The sequence below is a fragment of the Trachinotus anak genome, unplaced genomic scaffold (genome assembly GCF_046630095.1).
Source record: "Trachinotus anak isolate AG129_WGS33_773 ecotype Australia unplaced genomic scaffold, CSIRO_AGI_Tana_v1 ptg000023l, whole genome shotgun sequence".
Taxonomy (NCBI): domain Eukaryota; kingdom Metazoa; phylum Chordata; class Actinopteri; order Carangiformes; family Carangidae; genus Trachinotus; species Trachinotus anak.
In genome coordinates this window covers 10,590,654-10,608,351 of record NW_027273874.1, presented here as the reverse complement: position 1 = coordinate 10,608,351, position 17,698 = coordinate 10,590,654, and the positions used below count along the sequence as shown (strand labels likewise).

General features: G+C 42.6%; 1 protein-coding gene and 1 long non-coding RNA gene across 11 annotated transcripts in view; both read left to right on the top strand.

The window, feature by feature from the left end:
* The window catches only part of LOC139606762 (fibroblast growth factor receptor-like 1), a 58,029-nt gene that overhangs the window by 27,345 nt on the left and 12,986 nt on the right, over positions 1-17,698 (top strand). For 5 of the 10 annotated variants that reach the window (XM_071459090.1, XM_071459088.1, XM_071459091.1 and 2 more), the window contains exons 1-4: positions 5,010-5,341; positions 14,106-14,447; positions 14,898-15,002; positions 16,148-16,486. In XM_071459090.1, the coding sequence (XP_071315191.1) occupies positions 5,302-5,341; positions 14,106-14,447; positions 14,898-15,002; positions 16,148-16,486 (826 nt within the window). In that variant the 5' untranslated portion in view covers positions 5,010-5,301. Of the gene's footprint in view, positions 1-18; positions 64-136; positions 5,342-5,618; positions 7,210-9,338; positions 9,535-14,105; positions 14,448-14,897; positions 15,003-16,147; positions 16,487-17,698 lie in introns of those variants that run through there. The other 5 variants (XM_071459092.1, XM_071459093.1, XM_071459084.1 and 2 more) reach the window with 5 other exon arrangements.
* Positions 9,541-11,124, top strand: LOC139606763 (uncharacterized). The gene is made up of 2 exons (XR_011684679.1): positions 9,541-10,937; positions 10,998-11,124. It is a non-coding gene; the product is annotated as an uncharacterized lncRNA (long non-coding RNA).

Sequence of the window (17,698 nt, the reverse complement as noted above, 5' to 3'; positions counted from 1 at the left end):
TGTGTGTCTGTGTTTCAGCTCAGCCGTCTGATCCAGAAGTTGTGTATTCATCAGTGAGAGCAGGTGAGTCAGTTACACACTGTGCGTGTGTGTGTGTGTGTGTGTCAACAGTAACAGTTGTTCTGTGTGTCCACAGGAAAGTGAGGACAGGAGACGTTCACACCTACAGCTGTTTGTGTTGATTCACTGGTTGTTGTGTCTCAGATGTTGTGTTGATGTGTGAGTCTGTCAGTGTGTAGTTTAGTTCCTCAGCCTCTTCTATCATCTGTTGTATATTTATCCTTTATGTTGATCTTCAGTGTTGGACTTCAGAGCTTGTGTGTGTAGCAGTAGAGTTGTAGGTCTGTCACCTCTCTGATTGTGTGTGAGTCTGATCTGTCTGTCTGTCAGCTGTAAACTGCTCTGTAGAGACCTCTGCAGACCACCAGGTGGTTTCTAGACCACTCTCTAGTAACATGTTAAACACCTGTTGGATGGACCAGGACTTTACCAGGACAGTCTCTCCTGTGTGTGTGTGTATGTTGTGTATTTGTTGTTCTCATAAGTGAATGTTGACCAATTAAAAACATGTTGTAAAAACAGGTGTAACAGTGATTCTGGTGTCAAAGATGGATGATGGTCACAGTGCTGTTCCACAGATGGATTATATTTACAGTTTAAACATGAATCTAGTTTAAACTGAAGTGAATTAGTAATATTGAAAGAGAACACAGGAACAGGACTGTGGTGGTTCCTTAAAGAACCTCTGAACTGGTGAGGTTCCTCCATGAACAGTTTGGTTTACTGACATTGTAAAAGAATGATGAACAGTCTCCTTCATTAAGTTTGATTTTGAAGTGAAACAATATGAAGTTCAAACTCTGCTTCCTGTCAGGATCTCAGCTGAACAACAGACTCATCCAGTCTCATATGAACACAAACTGTTTTAAAAGTGATTCATGTCGATCTTTATTAATTTAATAAGAGTCTGAGTGTAAAATATAATTCACCCCAACATCACATTAAAAACCCTCTGACTGCATTAAAATGTCACCTTTAATCAAAGATCTGAACAGTTCAATAAAAATCTACAGTTTCCACTAAGTAACAGTTCAACAGGTTGGAGTTCATGATCTAATTCCTCCTCCTGGTGGACACTTTGGTAAACACATCACATCAAATGAAAATGTCAAGCTCCAGTTTTTCTCAGTGAACTGTGGCCTACAAATAATCCAGATGTTACAGTTTTTCTGAATTATTAAAACACTAAACAGTCTGAACACATTTATTAAATCAATCACTTCTTTAGAGAAAAACAAATTAATTTCACTTTGTTAGACACAAGTTTCAGATCTGATTTCACCTTTTTGAAAACCCTAAACACATTTTCACATTATACATTAAGGTGACCACAGGCAGCAGAAGTTTAACACAATCACAGTTCAGGAGGAAGAGGAGGAAGAGGAGGAAGACCCACACCAAAACCAAGACCAGTAACTTCAGATGAAATGTGAGGAGCTGGAACAGACCATGTTCTGTAGACACAGAGAAGGAAGCAGGACAGAGGACAACCCTCTGTAGCCACTGTGATCAGGTTCAGAGAAGAGCACTGCTGTATATACATACACGTATGACATTACAGTACAGTATAGAGGTGTGATGTTAGTGTGTCTGCACAACATGGAAGCTTCTGTCAGGCATCATAAACGCTAAGATGAGTAGGCACATGACCCAGTACATGAGTGAGGCCCAACATCAACTCAATGCAGCTGTGGAAAACAACTCTAGAGGCCAACTGCACAAGTTCCCATCAAGTGCAGCATATACCCACTGCTGTTCAGCATAGGCCTGAACCCCCTCAGCCAGATCATCACAAAGAGTGGCTACGGATAATGGATGACATCAAGCTGTATGTCAGGAATGAGCGAGACATCTACTCACTGATCCACATCACCAGGATCTACAGCAGCGACATCGGAATGTCATTCGGACTGGATAAATGTGGTCGGATGGTATCAAAGAGAGGGAAGATGGTCGGAACTGAGGGGGTTGAGCTACCAGAAGGCAACAATGCAGATGTTCAGGACAGCTACAAATAGAGGAGGAAGCTGGACTGAAAGACAGCACAGAAGCACTAATCATGGCAGAACAAGAACAGGCACTCAGCACAAGATCAATAGAGGCCGGGGTCTTCCACACCAGACAGGACCCCAGGGGCAGGCTGTGCAAAGATGAGACAGTTCAGCATATAACAGCAGGGTGTAGGATGCAGCCCCAAGAAACTCACGACCCCCCCTATTCCCAGAAGTGGGTGAAGCATATAAAACATTGTACTCTGGCATGCACTCGCACTACTAGGCCTTCAAACACAGGCATAGCGACAACATAAGAAAACACAACAGCTTAACAACTATACAGTTATTTAATATTGACTAGTAGCAAAACACATCAGTCAACGTAATCTCCATGTGTGAACTTAAGTAATGAGTAAATATACAGTATGTAGGAGCAGGAGATTTACAGGTGTTATCTCAATAGGATTAGGGTTAGGGTTAGTAGCATCATGGAATTAAACGCTGTCTTTCAGGTTCTGTCGCTTGACAGTTCAACCAATGCATCCTCCACATCGGATGGCAGATGATTTGCCCTCGTTACAGTGAATGGTGAACTTATCCAGTCATATTGTTCTATTATTTTATCATTCAGCGACATGATGCACGGGTTTTCACCTTGCAATGACATATTTAGTCCTTTCAGTTTTTCAAATATGCAAAACAAATATGCTAGCCTCGTTAACCAGTCAGGATCAGTGAGGTGGCCTGTGAGCTGGGACCCATGCTCCATAAGAAATAAGTGCACGTCGTTCCACAGTTCATACAGGCGGCAGAGTACATTCTCTCGTGAAAGCCACCTGACTTCTGTGTGGAACAGCTGGCCCTCATGCTCTGATCCTAGTTCGTTACAGAGAGTGGCAAACAGCCTGATATTGAGAGGATGTGAATTTATGTAGTAGTAGTCAAGAACACTTTTAAGCTCTGGGTCAAGTGTTTTGCTCTCAAGAACTTGTATGTGTAAAATATAGTGTGTGAAATTTAAGTGAGGTGGCACCTCTAACACTCTTGCTTTCAGTCCTTTCTTTTTCCCCAGCATCGCACCAGCTCTGTCTGTACACACACCGATACACTCCTCTCGAAATAGCCCCCCTTCGTTAAGCTTGCTGTCAAGTTTTGTGAAAATGTCCTCACCTGTACACGTTCCCTCCAGTGGGGTGCAAAACAGCATGTCCTCGTAGAGTTTTCCATCAAAACTGTATCTGACAAATACAAGCAGCTGGGCAGAATTAGACACATCTTAGGATTCATCTAACTGTAAAGCATATTCCCCTTTCTTCACTCTGTCAATCAGATGACTCTTTATGTCCTGGGCCATGTCTGTGATGCGTTAGGCAATAGTCCCATTAGACGGTGGCACTGATTCTAGCTCATGGGCGAATTTATCCCTGTGCATAGCCTGACATATAGCTATAGCAGCAGGTTTGATTAGGATGTCCCCGATCGTGTGTGGCTTTTTTGCCTGTGCAATTAAATACGCCACCTTGTATGATGCCTTTTGAACTTTGGCAGGGATTGTTGTTTGTTTAGTTAGGATTGTCTTTTGGCCTTGTAACTCTTGCTCCTTTCGATGGAAAAAATCTACTGGTTTAGCAGCAAGAGACAGGTGCTTGGTTTTCAAGTGTCTTAGCATTTTTACAGGCTTTAGGCTTTCATGTGTAAGCATCTAAGTGCACACAACACATTGAGGATGTTGTACTTTGTTGATGATGACGCATGTGAATCCATACTGGATGAATTCCTCTTGGTACTTCCAACACCTGGAGGAAGGCTGTTGTTGTCATCTTTAGGCTCATGGTGGCCTTCTCCCGCACCAGAGGTTGATGGCCTTTCAGACGGTGGTGCTCTCCTCGGCTGGGCTCTCAGCTGGGGTCTGTGGTTCGCTTTTGGTTGGTATTAACCAACGTTTCATTTTGAAAAAAAAAAATATATAAGCTTAAAGCCTAGGATACTGATAGGAGTTAGTTTGCAAAAGAATACCTACATGCACAGGTGCTACATTTCCTGTGTTGCTGTAAACTGACCTACTGCAACTGATGCTGTCATTAATCTGTCGTAATCACCTGAGGGGTCATAACGGGACAAAGAAAATCGGAGGGCTGGTGACATATTTTTTTATTTGCATGATTTTATTTCAAATTTAATGACTATATTTTATATTTTATAACAATTATGGCTACTATATGCCATTTCAAATCATTTTCTAATTTTATTTGATTCCTGGAAATCATCTCGCGACCCCACCCCACCGTCTTGCAACCCCCCGTGGGGTCTCGACCCCAGCTTTGGGAACCACTGGTGTACAGGAACATCTACACCAAGTATGGACTGGAGGTCCCAAGGTCAGAATGGAAGACACCTCCAAAGGTGGTTGAAAATGACCGAGCTAGGATCCTGTGGGACTTCCAGATCCAGACTGATCCAGGCTGACCAACCATACATCGCGTTGGTCGACAAACTACAGGAGGAGGCAGTGGTGATAGATGCAGTGATCCCAAGTGACAGCAACATCAAGAAGGAACACAAGAAGCTCCAGAAATACCAATGGCTGAAAGAGGAGCTAGAAAAGACATGGAGAGTAAAGAGAACACTGGTACCAGTGGTAATTTGAGAACTGGGGGCTGTGACCCCCAAACTGGGAGAATGGCTCCAACAGATTCCAGGTTCTCTACAGCAAAATGTGCTGGTTCAAAGAGGAGGTAACATCAGATTATTTGTTTCACTGTTCATTAATTTATTCTGGTATGTGTTTGTCTGGAGCAGCTGTCTCACTGGTAATAAGCTGGTGTTAATGGTTTCCATGGTTTCCATTGTGTGGTGTCTCCATCCTCTGTCAAAATAATAATAACAATTAAAGCCACTACAGGGTCTCTGCTCAGATAAATCATATCACTGATTAAACATATTAATACAGACTGTTTATCTGAACACTGTCTTCATTAATGTGACCTTTGACCTTTTCCATGACTGTATTTCCTAACTCATAGATTCTTTTCTTATACATTTACTGACTGTACTGGAAAAACGTTTGAAAAATGCCTTTATTGTGAAGGTCTCCCCGGAACTTCCTCGGTGTGTGTTTACGGACTTCCGGTTGTAATCGAAAGTAAACTGCAGCTGCTGCGTCAGAGGAAGTTCCCGCCAGTCTCCGTCAGTCTGTTCAGGAAGAAGCGGATTTAACGAGACTGATGTCGGTGAAGGTTTAGAGAAGATGAAGATGAAGATGATGGTGACTGTGATCCTCCTGTACGGTAAGATACACACACACACACACACACACGGAGACACACGGAGACACACACCCCGACACTGGTTGTGTCCGCCATGTTTGGGCGGATTCCCGCCGTTTGAACCGTTAGATTATTTTATATTATGATTAAATTGATTGACTTAACTCTGCTCAGAAAGAGTGTGTGTGTCCGTGTGTGTGTGTGTGTTACCTCAGACTGTACAGTTGTGTGTTATATTGTGTGTAACAGTGTATCAGTCTATTCATTCATCCTGGTCGGTGTTTACATCCCACCACAGGCCACAGCAGATACTGTGTGTGGAGCGGACCAACCCGGACTCCGTAGTTATTGTCCTTGGTGACTTTAACAAAGGGAACCTCAGTCATGAACTGCCCAAATACAGTTTGTTAATTGCCCGACCAGAGAGGGGAACACTCTGGACCACTGTTACCCCACAATCAGTGGTGCTTATCACGCCGTCCCCCGGGCTGCACTGGGCCACTCTGACCATGTGATGGTCCACCTGATTCCCACATACAGGCAGAAACTAAACCTGTGTAAACCTGTTGTTTACAAGAACCTGCAAGAACCTCCAACTGCACCAATCACCAGAACAAATTCCTTGTATGTGGAAACATACTTGGCAATAAAACTGACTCTGATTCTGATTCTGAAGTGGTCTTCTGTCTTACATACACATGCACCATGGTTTATTGTGCTGTGTGGGGAGGCTACAATCAGTCAGAACAATTAGGATTTAGCTTAGGTCAGCAGGAGCTACTTTACATCACTAAAGAGGCAACAACAAAGAAATATGTCAAGTGATGAAACACTGCACTTGCACTTTTTCCACAAGGAAACAACACATCATTGGCTTCATGTTTGGTTTATTAAAAATATTGAGACAGAGTGAGAGTGCTGTCTGACTCCAGAAAATCTTCAGGCTCCACTGTATCTCCCTCTGGTTTATCAGCTGAGAGAGGGACAAACAGACAGAGAGAAAGGGTTCGACAAACTATACATCTGTGAAGATTCATCCAGGTCATGGTTACTGCTTCTCCACCTGCAGCATCATTTGTCCCCTCACTGCTCCTGACCTGTGACATCACTGCTTCTGACCCTGTAGCACCCCTGACATACAGGATGCAGAATCCAGCAGTATGACTCCTTATAATATACATTCTGTATTCAGTATTATTGCTCAAAATAATTAATTAATATAAAATTTCTGAAAAAAGTCTGATTCCTTATATAATATGGCAGTTTAATAGGCCTTTACTATGATTCCCTATTGCTGGCTTATTTGAAACATGTTAGTTTTCACTCTCATGTGGTCCACTCAGCATCACTGCACCTCCACCACGCAGCACCTAGTGCTCCTACAAGAGGTTACTTATTCTCACCAACAAGATTCCTCATACAACACAGTAACAGAATACATGTGTGAAGATTACTTTTATAATATGTTAGTATAATACTTTTAGTACTAAGTGTGAATCCCCATTTATTTCCTTACCTTTTAGTCTCAAATATGCTGTTTTGCGATATATCACAAAAATAGCTCGCTTCTTTCTTAGCCCCCCCACCCCTGATAGATTTTACTATACATACTAATATACTGTATATATTTAACTTATATTTAACTAACCCAAAGAATCATGTTACTCTAATTCCACATTGGATGAGAATGAGAAAGGATTTTAAAATTAATCGCTGCTCCTGTTAATGTTGTTGATCTGATCAATATCCAGTATATCAGTCTAGTCTGTGATCTGTTAACGTCCCTTAATCTTCTTATTTAGTGGGGAAATCCACTAACCTGCTTTAATTCACATGTTAACTTGATTCAGCTGAGCCCATAATATTCACATTATTTAAACATCTTACCTTTTAAACAGCATATATGCAAACAGCATATTCAGCTGCTGCTCTGCTGCGCTGCTTGTGTTTGCTGCTAACTTCTGGGAACTGTTGAGACGCTCCATGATCTGCCATTGCTGCAAAAAATGGTCTGTTAGAATGAACGGTGATGATGCGACTCTCTTTCAAGGACTCTGAGTCCAGCTGCAGCCTGCTGTCTGGGGGAGCGTGGCATGATCGGGGCATAACCTGACCATGCAGTTACACCCCCAAACCCACAGTAGGCCAATCGCAGTCATGCTGCTCCCGGTCACGGAACGCCCCCTCATACAAACATGGGGCTTTGGCTGAGGAGATACAGCCTGAAGGTCGGTGGTTCGATCGCCGGCTCCCCCGGTCCTCATCTCGAATTGGGAGCGTAGGTCTTTTACTTTCATTGATCTGATAGAGCATCGTTATTGTTATTATAGTACTAATAATATACTTATATTCCACACATTTTTGTGTATGTGGATCATTAATGATAAAAAAAAAAGAAAAATCATAAGAAGTGATTAGTTTATTTTCAGCCTCCTATTTTGAATCTGTGCTCACTTTTTCATCACTGTGCGCAGAGTGGCCGTGGTGGCACCCTGCTGGACAGGTGACAGGTGTGTCCACAGTGTCTGTGCTCTAAGGCGTCACAGCAGGAAAAGGGGTGAAAATTAGTGGGTTCACCTGGATGTTTTGTTTACATTAATGCTGATAGGAGCAGATGCAGGTACAATAATTGATATATATCAATAATTATCTCTATCGTCTTGTTTTCATAATCGTTGGATGCTGAAGTCATATTTGGAAATAAAATCAGATTAAGTGTCTAAAACATGTTTTTCCTGCTGACCCTGAACACAGCAGCTCATCACTCTGTTCCTGCTGCTTCTCTAAACTGATCTGAATCTGCTGCAGGAAACATGTAAAAATTGGTTAGCTTACATACAGTTAGCTACAGTTAACTTACATACAGTTAGCTTACATACAGTTAGCTACAGTTAACTTACATACAGTTAGCTTACATACAGTTAGCTCACATACAGTTAGCTCAAATACAGTTAGCTACAGTTAGCTCACATACAGTTAGCTTACATACAGTTAGCTCACATACAGTTAGCTTACATACAGTTAGCTCACATACAGTTAGCTACAGTTAGCTTACATACAGTTAGTTTACATACAGTTAGCTTACATACAGTTAGCTCACATACAGTTAGCTTACATACAGTTAGTTTACATACAGTTAGCTTACATACAGTTAGCTCACATACAGTTAGCTACAGTTAGCTTACATACAGTTAGTTTACATACAGTTAGCTTACATACAGTTAGCTCACATACAGTTAGCTTACATACAGTTAGTTTACATACAGTTAGCTTACTCTGTGTGTCAACTAGCACACGTTAACTTCAGTTAGAATAACATTTCATTATCTGTGTGTACATTACGTTCATGTGTGTAATATTTTCCACATGTGGACATCCATGCAATTATCTATTAACAGTAAGTTATCACTTAGTACTAAAGTTTACCTTGACTTATGGAAAATGACTGATTTCGGATTCACACGGAGCAGCCTCTCACGGTCCGTCAGGTAGCCGGTGTAGGTGGATGTGGCCTTGGCTCTTAGGTCAGCTCCACCCCTCACTCCTCCTCAGCTCCACCCTCTTCTCCAAATATGGTTTCTTCTAATTTCAAAAAACCAAGATGACGACGGCCAAATTGCAAACTCGAGGCTTCAAAACGGCAGTTCACAAACCAGGGGGTGACGTCACGGTGGGTCGCCACTTGTATCAGGTCCAATATTGACATCATTCACTAACCAGATATCAGACTGACAGGGCCGATCAACTTACTGATCCATATTCCAGTCCACAGCTTGTGCTGGACCATGAACCTGCCATAACGTAACATGAGACGTGTCACAGATCCAGATTCCAGTCCACATCTTACCATGAACCTGCAGCAACTTCAGTGTGTAACTGAGTGGGCAAATTACATCAGCTGTTGGTTTGACTGAACTGTGGTTTGTTTGGAGATATTTTAACCTGGAAACAGAAAAGTAACAGCTACTTGTGTGTAAAGAAGAACGGCTGCATCGTACAATACAACCAGTGGAATCAAACACCTGCAGAGGTTTCAGGTGAAACAGCAGCAGGAGTTCATGCTCCCTCAGAGACAGGCAGCAGAGCCTCACTGAAGCTCTGCAGATAAACTTCCAGCAGACACCTCAAAGGCTGAAGGGATCTCAGAGAAGTTGCTCACCTTCATGACACTTGATGACCAACCACCATCTGTTGTGGAAAATGTTGGAGCCCAGGTATAATCTGCCATCCAGAAAATACATTTCAGAGACGGCTTCACCCGAACTATACAACCGAGCGTCGTCAGTTAGAAGATGTTAAAGCTGTGAACTTATTGTTGATGTTTATAATACGTTTATTATCAGTTTTACATCTCAAATATTAGTTTGAATAAAAACGTTACAGCTGTTGCTGCTACCTGAGGTGTTAGTTTATCCTCATGATGTAACTTTAAACACAATAATATTACAGTAAAAAGAGCTCTTGTATCAGAATCTGTGTCAGTATCAGCAGTTGTGTATCAAATTGGATCGGAACTTAAAAAATGTGGATCGGTCCTTCTCTACATTAAACCATTGAACCAAATGTATTTCAAATATTAGGCTAAAGAATAATTGTTTCAGTATGCCTCTAAATACTGACATTAACAAATATTACATCAAACCATGAAAATGTATTTAACAGTTCAAGTATAATAGTTTGTATGCCACCGAATGGCATTCTTCAAGCAGGCCTCACTTCTATGGGAACACGCCCTTTAACTTGAAAGATATTATGGGATATGTAAACAAACACATCATACATCTGTATAAACAGGTTACATCCTTCTCTTTTTAACAAAAATCTATCAGAATTTAATCACACAACCCTTGCATACATTTGGAGAGACACAGTGAGTTAGAGCAGCCTTTCTCAAACTTTTTTCAGTCAGGGCACCTTTCAAAAGTGCATAAAATCTCAAGGCACCCCAGTGTAAAATATGATTAAAAACGGCACTGCATAGCCTAAATGTAAATGCAAATGTCCTGTTTATTTAGACGGGACAGTAATGACCAGAGCATAATACGAACTGAATAATAATAATAATAATAACAACAACAATCACTTTATTTATATAGCACCTTTAAAAACACAGGTTTACAAAGTGCTTCACAAAACAATAAATCAGAGACAAGTCACAAATGCCATAAAACCATAAGAGGTGGACTGCCCAAGCGATACAGCAACAGGCAATACAAGAACCCAACAAGAACAGTACAGTGTGGATTTGGGAAAAAAAACCTCTGCAACATAAGCATATATAAGCACATTTTACAACATAACGACGCAAACAACTTGCTCCAGGGGAGGGGGGAAAGGGGGGAGGAGGTGATTCCAGTGCAGACAGGCAGCCAGTCTCAGCCGCTGCCATTAAGGCGCAGCCATCGGACCCCGCCCGCCACACTGGATGGGAGGAAGCGGCGAAGGCGTGGGATGGGGTTGGGGTGTGTGTTGCATATGTACATGTAAGAGGTGTCCGTGAATGTGTGTGTGTGCATAGGCCTGGAGAGTCGCTTCGTCTAGTTCACAATCAGTGCCTCAGTTCGCAGGGTGTCATCGCGATAACACAGCAAGTTGCCATGGAGACATCCTTGATCGGGTCCTGGACGGAGTCAACAATCAACTGGTGTTCGTGGAGGAGGGGGGGTAGGAGTAGAAGCGTCTCACTGCAGCGATCTCGTGGGGGAGTTGTTCCAGCACCGGCCTTGGCCAAGGCTGGTGCTGCGGGGGCCGGAACGCAGATTAGATTATGATTGTTTGGGTTGGGGCGAGCAGTCGTATTTCAATAGACACGGCTTACTCTGTTTGTCCATTCTGGTCATCTTCATCCATTCTCCTATTCAAAGCTGAAAGCTTCTCCAAGATGTGACCCATGTTGCGATTTATGGCCACAGTCTGAGCGTTAACAGCTCTGTCTATTACCACAGACAGGGTGTTGACAGCTCCTTCCAAGGTGGTTCCCAAGTTGCGGTTCACAATCACAGTCTGAGTGCTTACAGCTTTACTCACTCCGTCAATTATGTCGGGCAGCGTGGGGATTTGGACTGCTGTCACCGTCTTCTGAATTTTCCAATACACCAGGGCAATGCCTAATCCAATCAGCAGAAAGCCTGATATCACAGTTCTGAATATATAGAGATCTTCGATGTCCTCAACGGAAAGAATCGCCAGGCACACGACCCTCCACTGCTCCCAGGAGTCCCTCATGTAACCAGCGGCGTACGTTCCGCCAGGGCAGACAGGTTCCCCCGAACCCGGGCTTCTCGTCGAGAAGATCCTGTCAATTGCGTTGAGAGACCAGTTGACCAATTCCATGATTTTAGATTTAGAGAGCAGTGCGGAGAGAGGCTTCCAAGGTTTAGACAAGACAGGACGAGACATCCACACACAACCACACGTACACACACACACACACACACACACACACACACACACACGCCACATATTAGGCACAAAGGGAGAGGGCGTGCTGCATCCCCAGTACTGATGAAGCCAAATTTGAGGTAATTGTCGTTGTATGTTCTCTTTTTAGCCTTACTGTTAGCATCTACCTTTGCGACCTTTGGTGCAGACTCGGAGCTGGTGGACGAAGGCTCGCATGAAGTAGTAGGCTGAGGCTCCATTTCACAGTCAATCATGTCCGGTTCTTGTGGGGCTTTTCTTTTTAGAAAACGATCCATGATGCTGTTGCTTGTTCCTTGCTCTTTGTGAAATCAAATGTATTTTCGCGGTTAAATGATAAAACAATGTAATGCAGTCACGCTGACCCCGGTGGGCTATTGACGTTGTGACATGTTATTGACAATGGGTACGTGAGACAGATTTTTATGGTTAATTTTATATATTTACTTATCTAAAATGAATTTACAATTTTATTAATCCATTCATATGTAAAAAAGAATGTACTATTTATGTATTCAAATATATTTATATATGAAATGTCCGATTTTTTTTAAATTTTTTTTTTTATTAATTGTCAGAATAGGTAATTTTTTGGAGACACCCCTGACACAGTCAGGGGGCACCCCAGTGTGCTGCGGCCCCCACTTTGAGAAAGGCTGAGTTAGAGTATGTTTCTCAGGTGGAATCGATATTATATGTTATTAATATTTGTGAGTGAGTGTAAGCATGTGTGTGTATCCCCACATATAGACTCTGTACCACACACACACGGGAAGAGGAATAACAAACAGCAAGCTGGTAATTTCTCCCAGTAAAACATAAGGTAAATAGCCACTTACAATGCATTGCATCCGCAACAAATTACATTTGATGGAACACTGAGATTATTAGGCTTGTAATAGCTCTCTGCTGGGGGTGGTTACAGTTGTATAGTGGGACAGTCCTTGATCCAATGAATTGGGAGATTGGAGGCTGATTGAAGTCAAAAGTCGCTTTGGTATGGATGTACTCTTCATATCTAAACAGTAAACAGAGGAGAGACAAGAAAAACATATTTAGGCCATATTTTCATCATAACATATAGTTTAGACCCATAAGCATCAAACTAGCCTATATTAGATTATTAATAATAACTCGACCTGGTGACTGCAGATAATATTGCCAGATTATGTACAACGGTCAGAAACCTGGGTATGAAAATAATGGAATTGTGTTGAATGAAATTCTAAGTGGTGGTTGTGTCACTTATCTTTGTACTGCAGACCTTGCACACTGCTGCTGTTTTCATACTAGCATCATCTGTTACATAATCTTTGTATCTGAATTTTATTATTTTTGGAATAGTGCCTTCTGTAGCCTCTCTCATCCGTCTCTGCTGGTCTGTTGCATCACTTGGTAGGTTAGCAGGTTTGCAGGCATGCAACAGCAGGTACCCAATGCTTTTCAAAAACAAATCATAACATTAACTCCTCATTATCTGAGAAAACGAAAATATTCAATCAAACAAAAAGTCAAGTCATTTTGAGTCATTTGACTCAAGTCTAAGTCAAATCTCAAGTCATGAATATCAAGTCAAAGTCAAGTCTTTTATCAGTGTTAGTCAATCAAGTCTCTCGTCCTCAAATTTGTGACTTAAGTTAGAGTCGAGTAAAGTCATGTGACTCGAGTCCCCCACCTCTGTGTTTCCCATCTTGCCTGGACAACATGTTTCTCCTGGTCCAGTTTTTTTTAGCTCATTTTGGGCGCTCCTCATTATATGTTGCCACAGAGGAGGCCTGGTGAAAGTATGACCTGTGGCCAAGTATGTAGGCCTCTCTTTATTTTTTTAATTTTTTTTTTTTTTTTTTTTTTGGGGGGGGGGGGTTATTTCCAATTGGGATCTGGTTCAAATGTGGTCAGATGACCTGCTTTCTTCCAACACCTTTGAAATCAGGAATTTATTGATACTTTATATTAAATGGAGACACATCACAATGTTTAATCAAATCTACTTATAAAATTAGAGAAATTACAACCAACTGAATGAAAACATTGACTCAGTCATTCAGAATATGTTATTATATGAATTACAGGTATGTTGAGTGGACATAGGAGATATAAAGACTCTAAGCTTCATGAATAAAAATGAGAAACTGACTCATTAGGCTGCAGAGTCTGCAGAGACCTTCAAGCTCATCTGGATCACTGGAACACAATCATTAGATCACACAAGACAGATCTGGGCTCTAGTGTGTCTCCCACACCCTAAAACACCGTCACCCTACATTCCCCCCCACCCCCCTCCAAAAAGACTGACGATGACAGACTCAGTCAGCTGTTCCAGGAGACCAGCAGCTGATCTTTGTGTCTGTTTGTGTCCTCACAGTTTCCCAGCATGCCTTGGGTGTGGAGGTGTTTGAGGGGGTGGAGTCTGTCCTGCTGCCCTGTCAGGTCACTGACTCTGTTTCTAACGACTCCACTGTGGTGTGGAGCCGTGAAGACCTCAGAGACCCAATTGTTCATGCACATCAACAGAGCGGAGACGACCTTGAAGACCAGAACCAGGTTTACAGGAGCAGAACCTGGATGAGGACGGACTCTCTGCAGACTGGAGACCTCAGCCTCACTCTGAGAAAACCAACCATCAGGGACAGCAGCACCTACACCTGCACCGTCAGAAAGTTCGGACTGGACCAGAGCCGGACTGAAGTACAACTGACTGTCAGAGGTCAGTGATGTTGATACAGGTCAGAGGTCAGAGGTCAGAGATGTAGATACAGGTCAGAGGTCAGAGATGTAGATACAGGTCAGAGGTCAGAGGTCAGTGATGTAGATACAGGTCAGAGGTCAGAGATGTAGATACAGGTCAGAGGTCAGAGGTCAGTGATGTAGATACAGGTCAGAGGTCAAAGATGTAGATACAGCTCAGGTCAGTGATGTAGATACAGGTCAGAGGTCAGAGATGTAGATACAGGTCAAAGGTCAGAGGTCAGTGATGTAGATACAGGTCAGAGGTCAGAGATGTAGATACAGGTCAGAGATGTAGATACAGGTCAGAGGTCAGAGTACCAAGTGACCTCTGTTTGTTGTGAATTTTTTTTTCTATGTAGTTTTATTTTATTAATCTGTATTTATTGATTTTCACATTTTAATCTGATGTTGTTTGTGTCGACTCCAGAACCTCCTCTGGTCTGGCTCAAGGTTCTCGCAGCTGTCCTGGTTCTCCTCCTGGTTCTATCTGCAGTTGGTTTCATTGTGTATAAAATGTGGAAGGACAGACAAGGTATGTAGAGTGTGTGTGTGTGTGTGTGTGTGTGTGTGTGTGTGTTTGTGTGTGTGTGTGTGTGTGTGTGTGTGTGTGTGTATGAGCAGTAGAGGGGTTGAGCACTGTGCACAAGTCTGTCTATTGGAAACAGTAAAATATTTCCAGTTTATTATGAAACTGTGTCAGGACTCATCAGACTGTCAGAGGACGTCAGTAGGGCAGGCGGTCCTTCAGTGCGACCAGGACACGTTCACGTTCACGCTGCTGAAAGAACGTGGACACGTGGGTCAGACCACCTCAGAATGTGGTCTGAGTGTTCACACCTGAACTGAGAGCTGTTCACTTGTGACTGGATCTCTGAAGATGGATGTTAACACCAGGTCTTCCAAGTACCAACTGTGGCTTTGGTAAAGTTGTAAAGATATTCACAAGGAACAGAGAACTTCTCGGTTCAATAACTCAGAACTAAAACGCTGTTGGGGCACAAACAGCGGCTCTTTCCTGTCGTGGTGAGGTAGACAACAAGCTACAACCCAGGTTGAATCAAAACGAGCTGTCAGCAGAGCTCGAGAAATAACATTGACTTCTACGTGCAGCCGGCTGTATGCGTGAGCAGGGACCGTCTACAAAGTGCAATACTGAAAACACTTACTGCATAAATATTCAATAACTTCACTCTAATACACTGTAGTGTCACCAAAATCATGTCAGACATTAACAGGCTGCTGCTTGTTCTACTACAACCCTCAACTGGGAGAAATTTATTAGGAATAATATTCAATAACTTTACTCATATGAAATGTAAAGTCACAAAAATCCGGTGAGAATTATGTAACAGCACAGTTTTCCACTTTAAGTGTCTGACTGACTTTCAACTGAGATCATGATGTTTTACTTCCTGTTTCCCTTTGAACTCTGGGTAAAATCATCCACCACACTTTAATAACTGAGGCACTCGTTCTCTGTCAGAGACAGTTTGATTTTATTATTGATGATCAGTTAATGAAGTTATTGATTAAACAGTTCAGCTGTTGACTGTAGATAACACTGTCTCTTTAAGACTCAACCAACCAATCAGGTTCCACTACAAATATTTGACCTCATACTGAATTCTGCTACTGCTGCTGTCTGAACAGCTGATCATCTGGTTTGTTGTTTCTCAGTCCAACAGGTGGAGGATGGGGCGGAGTCTGTCCAGCTGCCCTGTAAGATCAAGGACCGGTCTGGTGTGAGAGCTGTTCGTCTGTCTGGAGACGTCAGAGTGGAGTGGACGGACAGAGACAACAGGAAGGTCCATGTGAATCAGAACGGTTCTGACAGACCTGAAGAGCAGGACCAGGTTTACAGAGACCGAACAGAGATGAAGGAAGACCTGCTGAGAACTGGAGATCTCAGTCTGACCCTGAAACACCTCAGAGTCAGAGACACAGGAGAGTACACCTGCAGTGTCTACAAGGACAGAAACTTTATGAGAGAGAAAACAGTGACTCTCAAGGTCAAAGGTCAGTGTTGTTTATTTGTCTCTGTCTCACTGTCTTTGGTCTCCTCTGTAGAGAGGTCAGGGGTCAGAGCACTGCTGTGTGTCTGTCTGCTCCCAGTGGCTGATGGGATGTTGCTCCTGTAGTCTTGGTGTGAGCCTCTGAAGGAATTTCAAACTGAGTTTGAAAGAATGGAGGAGGAGAGTGAGATTATCGGGGAATATTTTAACAAAGGACGAACACATGATGTTTGTCTTGATATGCTGTCAACATATCATGACATTAAAATGTCAAGGAGGCTACTCACTTAGCTTCCGATTTGTAGCTTCCGATTCGGCAATTAAGGGGAAAGTTAAGGGAAACTTAACTCAGCTCAGCAACCGATCCTCTGTTTATTGCGCATTTGAGATAAACCTTTAACGCCGTCTGACCATATCTTAACCTTGACGTTAGTTGAACGTTTCGTCTCACTCCATCAGTGGCTCACAGGGATTAAACTATTTGTGAAAATACAAAAAAATTGACATTTGACTCCTTTTGTCTGCAACTAGACCACACTGGACGTTTCTGTAGCCTCTCGGGATAATCCAGTCCAGGTTTGACAAGTCTCAGTATAGAGGTTTTGATCTGGACCCGGTCCAACGTGGTCTAGATGCAGACAAAAGGAGTGAAATGCAGAGAGTGAATTACAGACTACTACAAGAACAATCAGACAATACTCTTAGGCTCATGATTTTTGTGAAGGCATACAAACCCAAAAACCTGTTATTGAATCACGAGAAAGTTTCAGAAAGTTTCAGAGCGACACAGACACAGAGCGTCGGCGTAACCATAGCAACTGACTCACACACACACCTGTCTGAGTGCACACAACCTGAGAGGAGCATCATGGGAATAAAGACAATAACACATTAGTGGATATTTCTCACTTTGCTCTGATGGTTTGAAGAACTTGCTGCTGCTGCTCTCTCTCTGTCTATATTTATCATATCATATACTGTATACTATGAGATTTTCTGGGAGGTTTTAAAAGTACAAGTGTGATATTGAAGGAGACAGAGCTCAACTCTGATTGGCTCTGGACCCATTTAACCCTGTGAGCCCCTGATGGACTGAGGCAGGGGGACCAGACGTTCAACTAACATCAAGGTTAAGATATGGTGCGGTCCACTTTAGGGGTAGGGGGGTTCAGACAGCGATAAAGGTTTATATCAAATGTCTACAACACACGTTCAT